At 38.0% G+C, this 13,879-nt stretch overlaps 1 protein-coding gene across 8 annotated transcripts in view; it reads right to left on the bottom strand.

Moving 5' to 3' along the window:
• Nucleotides 1-13,879, bottom strand: part of ampd2a (adenosine monophosphate deaminase 2a) — a 33,842-nt gene that overhangs the window by 8,477 nt on the left and 11,486 nt on the right. For 4 of the 8 annotated variants that reach the window (XM_085161009.1, XM_085161010.1, XM_085161011.1 and 1 more), the window contains 5 exons: nt 5,010-5,140; nt 4,635-4,765; nt 3,979-4,047; nt 1,089-1,200; nt 601-787 (listed from right to left, as the gene is read on the bottom strand). In XM_085161009.1, the coding sequence (XP_085017135.1) occupies nt 601-787; nt 1,089-1,200; nt 3,979-4,047; nt 4,635-4,765; nt 5,010-5,140 (630 nt within the window). Of the gene's footprint in view, nt 1-600; nt 788-1,088; nt 1,201-3,978; nt 4,048-4,634; nt 4,766-5,009; nt 5,141-5,751; nt 8,056-11,420; nt 11,537-11,881; nt 12,005-13,879 lie in introns of those variants that run through there. The other 4 variants (XM_085161013.1, XM_085161012.1, XM_085161014.1 and 1 more) reach the window with 4 other exon arrangements.

Genomic DNA, 13,879 nt, shown 5'->3' with positions numbered 1-13,879 from the left:
AATATGGGTTTATGGGATGTGAAAATCATTGCTTTTATTCTCATTTTCAGCATCCCACCATTCTGGGAACTGAGGGCTGTGGCAATGTCCATCAAACCAGAGAAAAAATACAGAAAGAAATCTTCAGGAAATTCAATCACTTCTCTAATCTATAATTAGTCTATAATTACTGTTTGACGTCTGTCAGTCTTTTTGAAGGCTGAATGAGCCAATTAGCTTTTGTACCTGTGAAGCTTCTGATTTTCCACAAAATCTGAAATGTCATTGTAGTACGGGAAATATAACCATATCTTGGTAGTTTGCAAAGCTACTATTATGAAAGAACTATTATTTACAGTGTAAAGGGGAAATAACTTCGATTTGTAAAGGGTGACAAGGGAACTTGTGATTATTTATTTTACTGACATTATTGTTCTGCCAGTTATTTTCTTCATTATTTGACTGTTTGCCAGAAAATCTCAAGGAAGAAGTCAAAGGTAGCTGCTTTTTGTCTATTTATGAAGTCAAGTCCAGCTGGTTCAAGTATGTTTTCTGGCTCCGTCTTTCTAATGAAACTTTTGCTTTTTTCTGCCTAGCTATGTTGAATGTTTGCATGTTTACCAGCATCTACAGGGGTCTCTGGTACATCTTCATAAATTCCCAGATCCAGAGTCTTCATCCCAAGGTCCTGCAAGGCATGAGCTGTAGTCTTACAAAAGTTCTGCAGGGAACGGTTTATGTACTTCTCCCGGATAAATAGTGCCTTCACAACACACTTGGCAGCATCTACTAGGTCAGTGAAGGGCACCTGGAAATATAAATAGAAAAGTCGTGAGCAAGGATGCAAATGAAACAGATTTGAGTATTTTGTTTTCACTCCTGATACATTTAACTGCCACCACCTTGTGCAATTTGTTACTGACTCTCTATGCTCTCATACTGACTGCTAGGGTCTCTAATATTGTCTATTGTGTATAAACTTTGAGGCAACTGTTGTTGTGATCTGACACCAAATAAGTAAAAGTGAGATGAACTGGACTGAATTACTTTGCTAACTATTGTTTATTATTTTTAAATCCTGTAAGTAGCGTTCAGCAAACGATTCTCACCCCACACTTTTCCTCTCCAGATATTGAGACCCGCTGGTACTCTCTCTCCATCGGCATTTCTCGCTCCTTAACGGCATCATCAACAGTGTCCACACTTTGGTCTTTCATTAACCTTAAATGATAGAGGAGGGGGCAGAGGAGGGGGAGTGCAACGGCACACAAAGTGGTGAGATGGAAGAAAAAAAAAAATTTAAAATTTAACATTTAAAACATTTATTTATGGTAGATTATCCATTAACTGAAAAAACAAGACAGGTTTGCAAACATTTTACAGTAATGAGATGAGGATTTTGTTCTCTTCAGTCCTAGAGATTGAAATCCTAGGTATAGAAACGAAGACAAACTGACTGAGCATGGGTAACAATAAGATGTCAGGGTAAAACCCTTAATAGTTAACCCATGAAGCTACTCAATGACCACAACTCTGTGAGCAAGTCAGGATTTACAGGAAGTACAAGTTTCATTATTGAAGAAACCCAAAATTTTAAAAAGAGGGGATACAAGATGCCCGAGTGCCATAGATGCACTATAGGGAGTTCAGTGACTTTGTTCCAGTAAGAAAAGCAGCTTGCAGTGTTTAAGGTTTTCTGCACAGTACAGGTCCATAATAAAAGCAGCAGAGAGCATCAGATTTCTTGTCTTTAATCAGCAGCCAGCACACAGAGAGCTCTCCTACATCACAAATAAACCTTCAAATACTCTACCTTTCACGCTACTTCTGTCTCCTATCACATTTGTTCCATAAGATATTGAATAATAAAATAAAAATTTTAATAAATTTTAATAAACTTTTATTTAGCTTTTAATAAAAAGCTAAATAAAAGGTCACAGTAACCATTTCTAAGACATATTAAGTCACCAGCAGGGGGGAGACGTAGTCCATCTCGACGTGGCAAAAATCACTGCCACTGGTTTTGGAAAAAAGTACTTTCACTGGGTTAGCAAGAACTATAGGCTAGGTATTAATAAATATTATATTAAGGATGAAAATTAAATGTCCACAGGTACAGTACTATGCAAAAGCCTTGAGCAATCCCCTCATGTCTTTATATTTTCTTAGGAAAATTGGAAATAGATGTAGAGATTTATCAAAGCATCCATAAATATGAAAACATTTTAAAGGGGAAAAACAGAGTTTATACAATCATAATAAGCTTGAAAGTCAACATTTGTCATTTGAAAGTCAACAGTTTGAACACCTTTATTCTTTAACACAGCTTGAACTCTCTTAAGTAAGATTTCCTAAAGTAGTCTTCGGAAATCCAGACTCCTCGAAGGACTTTCAAAGCTATTCTTTGGATGTTGGCTGTTCTCTGTCAAGATTTTCCCACATTTCTTCAATAAGGTTGAGGTCCGGGATCTGGGGAGGCCAATCTATGACTGAGTGTTCCACTGTCTGGTTTTACTGGATTGCATTGATATGCTGAAAAATGAAGCCGTTGCCAATCAGATGCTGGGTCAAAATCTGATTGAGCTTCTGAGTTCATAATTCCATTAAATTTTGATAAGATCCAACTCCACTGACTGAAATTCAAACCCAAACTATGACAGAGCCTCCACCATGTTTTACAGATGGCTGTAGAAATTGTTGTTTCTTTCTCCTCATGTTGAAACTTCAGATTAGGAATTCATGACTATATAATATATCCTGCCATGGAGTGTGTATAAATTGGCATATACCACTATTATCTCCCTGTTTCCTTTCTGTAAGAATGTTTTTAACTCCCACCTCACCTGCTGTCATAGCTTTTAGGCTTTTTTGCCCTCCACTTGTCTATTTTCCCCACAACCTTTAAGTACGCCCTGCACACCATCCTGAAGTTTTCAGTTAATAACTCTTAATCGTTATTAGAAACTATGTTAGCTTGAATTTCAACTGAAGAAATATGGAAGGAATTTTGTGTTTTTATGACAGGCCTCTGGTAACAAAGTGCCTAAAGAATTTAATATACAATAAACAACTTAAAATGAGGTCTTTGCTAAGTTGTCCGTTATATGTAAACTTAACACTAGTAGCTTTTTATGCTTGAATAATAAGCAAGCACAAGAACTGATCCGCTGGTCAGGGTTTAATGGCTTAACAAAAGCAGAAAGAAACATGTCCAGCTACAAGGACTGAACTGAAAATGATTTTAAAAAGTCACCAATGGAAGACTTTCAGAAAGCATAGAGACCAATTAAAAAAAACAAAAGCACTCTCTCACACACACACACACACACACACACACACACACACACACACACACACACGCTCCTTGAAAGAAAAATATTTTAAAAAATAAGGTTTGGCTCATGACTTCTGCACATTACTACTTTAACCATCTCCGTTTCTCAGAGTATGGGTAAACAAAACAGATAACAGAGATAAATAAAATTATACGACCAAATACCAAGGAGGAGTTCGAAAAAGTTCGAGGCATGGAAATGGCAAAATTAGAGCCAAAATGTCACCTTCACGTCCAAATGGCGGACTTCCTGTTGGGTTTGCGTCAATGGGCCCACAGAGCTTTTTGTTCGTCTTGGCATGGTACACATGTGTGCCAAATTTCATACATGTAGCTCAAACGATGTGGTCGTAGGGCTGCATTTAACAAGGCATAGGTGGCGCTCTAGAGCCATTTCCCAGTGCTCATATGTAAAACCATTAAAATACAAAATTTTTCACCAGACCTGGCATGTGTGCAAAATTTCATGAGTTTTTGACCATGTTTAGGCCCTCAAAAAGGCCCTTGTTTTGCCTGAATAATAATAATAAGAAGAAGAAGAAGAAGAAACGGAGCAGATACAATAGGGCCTTCGCACTCTCAGTGCTCGGGCCCTGATAACAACCACAGTTAATAATGACTAAACAAAGGATAAAAAAAACCCCACTGAGGCAGAGCTCACTCACTCTAGGTCTGCAGCACTGTCGATTTTCATGAAGTCCTGTTTGGCACGGAGCAAGATCTCTGGCTCAAGCCTTGGGGTGATATGCAGCAGTGCAGGATAGTGTGGGCAAGGCGGGGGGCAGATGGGCACAAGAGGTAGTGAGAAGAAATTAAGCACACAAAGGAAGAGAGACCAGATATAGACACCCATTCAAAAAGCACTGTGTCTTACACACATATACATACTGTACACAAAGAATTTTATGTGAATTTTAAGTGATCAAGGTCATCTACACAAGCAATTATTATTGGTTAGTAATAGTGAACTCTGATTGGTAAACAAAAACTTGCAGAGGGCAAGTCAGATAATCACCCAATGATCAGCTTAGTGGTGCAGATAGTCAACCCTGGCAATCAAGACAGACCCCACCTCCTTATAAAAGTATGACTAGGCCACGAGAAAAGATGCTAGCTGCTGGCTATCCCAGTTATCCAAAAATTGTGGTTAGTCAGCCTGCACGTGGGCAGGTTGGGAGCTGATAAGCATGTGTGCTTGAGTGGAAACAAGACTGTGTGTAAAATGCAGGAGGAAAAGGGAAAGCTATAGTTGTTTGTCTCTGATAATATATCGAGCTAGTTTAACGGGCTCTGTATGTGTAGTGTGTTTGCATTTCCTCACTTAATATCCTGGCTGATCTGCCTCTCCAGGCGATGACGTCTTTCCTCCAGCTGTTCGATGGGACTGTCCTCCGGGAACTCATACGGAGCACTCCGCATCTCGCTCTCTGTCATGCTGCGTGTGAACAGCTCCTAGTTGAGGCACAGATTATACCATTTATGGTGTCGTAAATCAGGAAGCCATGTCAATATTTATGCATTTATGGAAGCCACTGAGGCTCTGATAAAACATCATCATATTTACCTACAAATGAAAACCAAAGGTGAAGGTTGGACTGGGGTGTGTCAAAACAATTTGCATAGTTTGTGTGAGATTTTAAAAGACCACCCCCCTATTTTGTCTGGAAACAATAGCTGTCCAATTTTAAGTTCTTACCTCAGCAATCTCTTTGTACTTTTCCTCCATTGATGTGCGCAGGTCGATTGGGCAGTGTGCGAGAGAAACAGGCGTCCCTGGAAGGGATCGCTGGGTTTTGAGGGGTTTGGGCCCAGATGCACCGCAAAGATCTATAGAAATGCACAGAAAAGTGTTACAGCGTGAGACAGGTATGTGATCTGAAATACTTTGTGGGTCATTCCAGGATTTAATAAAGGCAGAGCCAGTAAATAATATTAAACTTTCTAAACACAAAGTACAATAATAATTTAAATGTACACTTTCTTAAGTAAACCTGTTCAACTGCTCGTTACGGCAGTTATCAAATCAGTCAACATGGCGACAACTGAGTATATTTAGGTATGTAGACATGGCTAAGACAACCCCTGGAGTTTAAACTGAACATCAGAGTGGGGAAAAAAGGTTATTTTAAACATGGCCTAGTTGTTGATGCTAGATGAGCACATTTGAGTATTTCAGAAACTGCTGATGTGCTGGGATTTTTGAACAGCTACCTCTAAGGTTTATAGAGAATGGTCTGAAAAAGAGAAGCTATCCAATAAGCGGCAGTTTGTAAATTATGGCATTCTGTTTTTATTTACATTTTACACAGGGTCCCAAGTTTTTCCTGACTTAGATTTGTATTTAAAATTTCACAGAGTTTAGATAACCACATAAATTATCATGTGCACGGGACGTGTGGTGTGTGTTTATTGCCAAAAACTCATGGAGGTTCACATACATATTTGGGTACTTTACAGGCCAAAGCTAATTCTGTAGCAATGACATAAGTCACTCTACAAAGTTCTTATTCATTTCACGGTCTGCTAAAAACAGAGACAGACAGAGTGATGATTAATATCAAATGAAGAAAAAAGGGAAAGACTCTATGTTGGATTAGGAAAGACTGAGAGGATATCTAAGAGAGGAAAAGTACGACTCTCATAAGCATAAATTTGGCTCAGACATAACAGCTTAGTCTAATGTGGCACTTAGAACTACCATGAGCAAAAAGATTTAAAAAAAAAAAAAAAGAAAGAAAGAAAGAAAGAAGAACAGCTCCAAACATGTCTGTCAGCTAAAATCTTGAGTGTGTTATTATAAAAGTAACTGTAGCAGGTAACAGATTTCAAGTCAACCCAAACTCTGGCAGTTATCACAAAACTGGGCAGTTTTTACTCAAGATGTTACTTTGCTTCCTTCCTTCAGCTGCAAGAACACTGCAAGCAAAAACAAAAAAACACAACACAACACAACACTTACCCAGAGGTTAAAATAATTAAACAGGGTGTAACTTTGAGTAGCTATAAAAATCTGGTCGCAGCAGTTGTGTCTGCAATCAGTGATAGAGCATGAAAATACTCGCACAATGCTGTCGAACAAAGGCCAGCTTAGAAAAAAAGACTAATTTAACACTGTACTTTCATGTGAAAAACATGACATGTGACAAACACAATGAGAGTGACACAAGTTGGAAATGGATGACAACACTATTTCACACTAAAACAAAACAACAGAGGTACAAAATGAGAAATTTCGTGCCTTTTTAGACTCTAATACACTGAAGAAAATCAAATCTACTGATTCTGCGTACTTCCTGGGGGCAGCCAGGAATTTCAGTTAAAGTAAACTACAATTTAAACTTCCGTAGTTAAAAAGGCACAAAATCTCATTCAACCACTCGTGAGGCCTCTGGGAGTGGTGTGTTCATGCTCCTCTATAATTCCTGCCATCATCAGTGACGTGTCTGCCCTGTCACAATTAGTCTCCGCCATCTGCTGTCTGCCTCTAAGGCAGTGGAGTCAGGAAGGAGAAGAGGGTAACTTAGCACAGTACATTAGTATTGTGAAACATTTCATTATTGCACTTTGAAGTGACTCATGGAAAAACCCAAATGTAACTGAATTACGGTGGTGACACAGATTACACTGGACGGAAAGTTTCAAGCCAAACGAGGCTTATTTTTCATTTTAAAATGGACAAACAGGTGACTTAAGTATACAGATGCTCACATAAACAGTCATTCCCAGTATAGTATCCATTTAATCCTCTGGCCTTTCCATAACAGATGACTCCTAATCCAGTACATCACAACTCTATTTATCTCAGTGACATCACTCTGATGGGCAGTACAAACTTTCTACAGACTTCCAATGCAAGTAAACACACCAAAAATGATTTGAAAAAAAAAAAGAAAAATTGAAGCACAAGCAAGCAGAAAAAGTACATTTCCACTAACTTAGCTAACAACAGTGATATTACTAATAATACTAATTTAAAATAAAATCACTAAAACAAATAACATCCAAAATCACAACATGTGCTACACAGTAAAACAGCCTATCCCTATCAGCCTAGTAAGAAAACTTTATTTACAAAGGCCTACCAAGTCATTTAATGGCTTATTTTTTTTTTAAAAAAAGTGAAATAACAATAAGAAATAGAAAGACCATCAATTATTAAAATGAAGACATGCATTGTTTCTATAATCTTTACACATTTTTAATATTTAAGACTTATGTTAAAGAGGGACCTAAAATCTAATCATGCTCATTTTTCTTGGCAGTAATTTTGTAAGCATCCCTTTTTATTTGCTTTGGTACACAAGCACTGACTTCCAGACCAAACATGTCGTTTGCTGTGTGAGCGTTCCTGCCTATTTCAGAGTGAAATAGCTTAACCCTTTCATCTTCATCTTGAGCTTTTTTCCCTCATAACCCTGGGTAATATTGACAAAGCACTCCATCCTAAGCCTCTGTGATGTCCCTGGGACCTGAGACTGCACACCGCCCACATGCTCGTTTAGTATCTGAGGAGCTGGCTCCTACTCTAAAAGGATCAATGCAGTCCTTCGAGTCTACCTCATTCTCCCAAGTTCTAGCTCTAGATCACAACAAAGAAGCAAAACACAGCACTGTACAGTTTATTCATGAACATATGTCAAAGCAAGAGCAAAATGTAGCAGTTTAACAAAAGTGTGTTTTCACAGCAAAGCAAGTTTGTAAGAATCTAACTTTTCATAAGCCTCGCATTAAAACAGTCTTAAACAGCCCCACTGGATAACCAAAATTCCTAGTGTCAGATCTAACATTACAATTCAGGTTTAGATACATTTCTGTATCTGCAAAATATAATGCAAATTGGCCAAGCTGCTAATGCAGGTCCCAGTTGTAAGTTTTTAATTTACAGCTAGCAGTTTGTTCACTTTTTTTTATATGACAAACTTACTGGTGATACAGACACATCAGGTCTGACTCTGCCACTTCTCTAAGGCTAGACTGAAAAATTTGTTGAGTGGTTAAAGGAGATTTTTCACTTACATCAAAGCTGACTCACTGTCCTAAGAATTCCTGTTTTGTTTATCATCTGCACAAGCACAAAGAGGCAATACAAAGTCCTACCAACGACGTCACTGAAGTCCTCTGATTTACAGGTTGCATTAGTGTGCCAAGATATGCAGCAGTATGCCAACAAAGAGAGGGAAGAAGACTTCATGATAGCATTGGCTTGGCTAATGTTTTATAAGGACGGAAGTGCACTCAAGATCTTCATTAAAGCCTGAGCATATACACAATGCATTTTGGTGAATGACACTAAATGAAAAAGTTTAACTTAGCTTTGTTTGTTTATAATGAAATTAATTGGCTCGCACTAAGTCCCTGAAAATCCCAGACCACCACAGCTGCAGCACATTAAAGGCAGGAAAGTCCCAGTCAGCTCACTGGCCTCTGAATCAGGACTGCTTTGTATCAAATTCACTTTGTTACAGCTCTTTTCACAGTAGGTAAGAATATTAAATTAATATCTTCATATAAATAAGCCCACATAATCAAGATTTCATGTCTTGTTGAAATGCTGCTTATCATGTTTTCCGGTTGAGTAACTACAAGCTGCAAATAGTTGGCCTAGTTTAAATGATGGTGCTTAACTTGAGAACTGGTGATGGCAGACATCAATCTGAATCTTTGTGTTTTAGAATTTTATAACTTTATCAGTTTATTTGATAAGAGACTCGGCAGAACTAAAAATGTACTTGATTTGCTAAATCCACATCTATCTCCAAATCTCATTTTAGGTGTCACTATAATGATAAACAATGCTTTGCTACTATTTCATATACTTTATTTCATTTATTCCATTCTTCTCTGTAACTTATGGGCATTTCTGTCAGGTTCACTGATTATCAAGCTACCAATTGCATGAGACTGCACTAAAAACAAACCCTTTATGTTGCATCTCTGCTTTTTTTTAGTGCAGCATAACAGAGGCAGTTATCACCTTTAGTCAAAGGAGGCTTAAATAAACCCTCAAAACAACTTCATTTCTGGTACCCAAAAGATAACTGATCATTTCAATCACATCTCATTTATTTCATTTAGAGTTTGAATCTTTTCTAAAATACAAAAACTTTAAAATCTCAAGCATTAGAGATTGCCACACTGTCTCAAAGTCTCTTAGGAATGAAACTAAGGTGACTACAATTGAGCGAAAGAGGAATTTTAAGTATTATACTTAGCAAAATATGTTTGTTTCTCCTCTCTATGCTGTTTTTTGACCTACCTATATTTGAAACAGACACACCCTGACATAATGACATGAATTTGAAAGTGTGTCTACCACTAACTGCAGCAACCTTGCCAAACACTTTTCTTGGTATTTTCTTGCTCTTTTGTTTAACTGGTGCACATGTCTCTGTTGGTGGAGTTTGGCTGCATACATATACACCTTATATGGTCAAATAACAGAGAATAACTATTTTTCTGCAGCAAGAGGTGTTGAGAGGCCAAATGACCCTCTGCTGAACAATGCAGTGAAGGCATATGGACCTGCATTTCTGCAGGGATCCATGCTGGCTATGCAAAAATTAACAAAAATGTGCTGACTGAACAAAAATAATAATATAATGATAATTTTCTCAGAAGTATAGCAATATATGCTCAAATTCTCTACTGGGCATATTTGTCACCCCATTAAGACAGTTATATAGACAAGACATTAGAAACACTTTTAAATGAAATTTAAAGTACTGTGTTGAGTACTAAAAACTCCACATATAGTAGAATGATCAACTTTCTGATAATGTCAACAAAAACTAAATATGTTTCTTACAGATTAAGCACATCAATTAGTTGAGTCAGGCCCTGAAATCAGCTCAGTCTCAGTCCCAGCAGACTAGCTGATCTCAGCATCAGGCAGCATCTCATCTGAGCTGATGCACTGTACTGCATTCTACTGGCTCACAGATGTTTGTAGAGCACTAATGTAATGATAGCATATTTACAACATAATATGACTATGCAGTTAACCTACTAATAGCTGAGCGTGCTGGCCATGTGAAATCAATCAGCTTGCAAATTTTAAACCAAAAAATAAGTATGTATATAAATTAACTAAATAAAGGTTGTCATTATGTTGTGTATTTCTACTCTGCAATTTCCCTGGTGGAAACATGCTTGGAATGCCACAAACACGACAACCAGCTGATTCACGCAGAGTCAGGCAGAGCATAAACAAGTAAATAAATAACTAAACATATGGAATGATCGGGAAATCGGTTTATATCTCATGTGTCTAAAAGAAACAAAAATTGTCAAAATATTGGAGTGTCCGAATTGTAGTTTTAAATGGCCAAATAATGGGATCAGGCATACAAATCCTATGTCAGTTGAGCTCAATTCAATGTCCGATGCAAAGACAAGGGCACCAGCCTGGATTACTGCATCTGTAGCTCCACTGTTTAGAAACCTTTGCTTTAGAGATTACACTGAGAGGGAAAGTAATGACACAGGCTTCATATGTTCCTTAGCAACTACAGATGAAAATAAATCTCTACTTTGGACCTTAATCTCCAAAATGTAGTTTCAGTACTCAGCCTGCAGAAGGAAACAAACACAGATGATGAAATTTTTCAGCTAACTACTGCCTGCAAAAAAGCTTTCTGAAGGACCCTTTTTTTTTTTAACATAATAATACTTAATGAAGGTTTGCTACAGAGATACATGTGTCAATTCACGCATAGAAACTAACAGGATCATTCTCAGTGCTTTCCCTTGCTGTGTATAACATAAACAGCCTCTAACAGAAGATGGAAACATATCTAATAATCCCCTTCGCATACAAAAATAAAGAAAACAGATACCAGCTGTTCTCACTAAAGCACTGCCCTTACAAACATCGGGATGGTAAACATGCTCAGGTGGGTTTTTAAGCAAGTATCTGCTGACACTAACCGCCTGAGGGTTTCAGTGTTAATGAAGGGGCAAATCTGAAAAGGATGTTTGTTTTCTTCTAGCTACAGTGGCACCTGTTCAGCAACCGACACGCTGCTGCAAATCATCTCTTCACTTCACTGCGCACTCTTGAGAGAATGGTTGCTATGAACTGTATGCGTTTTGTTTTTAATCAACTCACATTGAATAATTTGCCCAATTAATCAACCAGGTAACGGTACTGCACTATAGTTAGCTGTAGCAGACAGCAGCAAAGACTAGATGCCCCAAATATTCGACCACTGCAACATCCAGAGCCTGTTAAAAACAAAAAAACAAAAAACTGAAGATTATTAAGCCTTGCAAAGATCACCATAAGCAACACACCAGTTTGTTTATGCTCCTTACCTCACACTTATCTCACACTCATGTACACATTTTCCCTCAATGTCAGCCTTATGCTGTCAACTTATTCCAATACACAACAACTGTTGTTTACTTGCACCTCATCTGTCACGATGAGCTCGTTTGTGAGGTATTTTGGGAGCGATAAGTATCATGCTTAATAAGAACTGATGAAACTTCTTTTAACACACTATTCATGTTTACAGGCTTTACATGCTAAGGTACTGTTTTGTATTTAAATGCCATAGATTACAGTACCTCTAGCTCCCTGTCTTGTCCTGTTCTCACAGTCTCCGTTACGGTCGCAGTGGCCTTGTCTGAGCTGTGGTGGGATGCTGGGACATGTAACTAGGCCTGGGACGGCCGATGTACCCTCCCCCGCTGGTACAGTGGAAGAGAGAGAATGACAGCAAACAGAGAAAAGAACGCTCTCTCCAGAAGCCAAGCTGCTCTAAGACGACATCACCCAGTTCTCCTCCTTTTGTCTCTCCTTTCCTGCTCCTGCTGTCACTGCTGCCACCTTCAGTGTGCTGCAGAAGCAGTTCTCTTTTTTCTTTCTTCTCCTCTTTTCCCCGATTTTGTCTCTGCCTCTCTCTCAGCGGCTTCCTGTACTACACCGGTTTACTGTGCATGAACAGCAGAGCCTTCAAGCCCCCGGATTTAAATACTGGGTTGGATCATACCACGTGGCAAAAAAAAGGGGGAAGGACAAGCGTTAACCACTTCATGCTTCATGCATTGTGCTATAAAATGGAGGCGGCCCTGGATAAAAAGCCACTCCTACTTTACTTCCCTTCCCACCTCTCATTCATGAACACACAGCTTCAGTCATGTCATGACTGTAAATGATGTTATGAATACCAGTATTAAGAAAATCTAATAAATGGAAATGTATTATTTCTGTACATACAAACTGATGGTCATTCACTGCTTCTTTCCAATTTCTGATTTATTTTGTCCTTCAGAGCTGGACGACTTTTAAAGAGTGGTTTTGGAAGTTCAGTCTTGTCTTTGTGATTAAAATGTTTATTTGACTGCAAGTGTAATTTATCCTTTTGTGTATCCAACTACTTTATAGATGAGAACACACAGTCTTCAGCAGGATAATGTTAATTTTTATACTGCAGGTTTGTGGTCTCCACAGCATGTCCCTGAAAAAACAGCAAGATGTTTGTTTGTTTTTTGTGGCAGTAAATTTTATGGCTAAGTGAGATGTTCAAAGGGATATGGGGTGGGTGTGGTTCTTGTAAAGAGTGATCTGTTGTTTGACTGCCAGTCAAAAGACTGAACAATTACCGGTAACTGGAATTAATGAAAATAATCCTTGGATGAAAGAAATCACTGAAATGTTTCCATTATCCATTTACCCCGCACAAGAATAACCTTCAAGGGGCAATGGCAAGAGAAAACTAATACGTTTAGAAAATGTTTTTACTTTATAGATGAATACCATACAAAGCCAAGTTTAAAGTTAAATATACAAAGAATGCAAAAGTCCTCAAAGAGAGCTCAGTGAATACTGTTCAGGTGGAAATGGTATTCCACTGCTTGGATCTGAGGTAGGCATAACGGTGATTTTTTAATTTTATTTTTATTTTGGTGTTGTCGAGGTTGAATTTTATGATATTTTTAATAAGATCCAATTGAAGAATCCTGATTTGATGCTAACAGATACAGTATGTTTTTGAAATAAAGACTTTTGCTTTAGCAAGATTTATAGAAGGTACTGTACCCAATATATCTAACATAAAGCATTTCAGTTAGGCTAACGATAAGAATAACAAGAATAAGAAACACTGACCGAAATTTATCCCAGTACTCTTGTTAAAGCCGATGAGCTAACAATAACAATATTAAAACGTCAGCAGTCATGCTATATTGATCGGAGCGCGTGTGTTTATGTTCCCCATCTTCTCCTAGGCATGTGGAACAGTCTTGAGGAAACTTAAATAGAAACATAAACATTTCCCAGGGTACCGTGAGTGTCAACATCTATATGACATATTTAAAATATTTTATACATATCCCTCATTATATTCATCATCATACATCATTTTGGTGCATTTGACAGTTCAATTGAGCACTGAATAGAATTTCAGATTACAATATACCCATAGCATCATATTCCAATGATCGTAGCAAGTGTATATATGTTTATCTCCCACCCACGGGTTTGCTATTAATAACAGCAGTAGTAGTGTTAATGGTATTGTCATGTGACTATGTTAGTCACTGTGGGCTTTGAATGGGAGCGGG

The sequence above is a fragment of the Neolamprologus multifasciatus genome, chromosome 5 (genome assembly GCF_963576455.1).
Source record: "Neolamprologus multifasciatus chromosome 5, fNeoMul1.2, whole genome shotgun sequence".
NCBI classification, from domain to species: domain Eukaryota; kingdom Metazoa; phylum Chordata; class Actinopteri; order Cichliformes; family Cichlidae; genus Neolamprologus; species Neolamprologus multifasciatus.
This window is presented reverse-complemented; position numbering and strand designations above follow the sequence as displayed.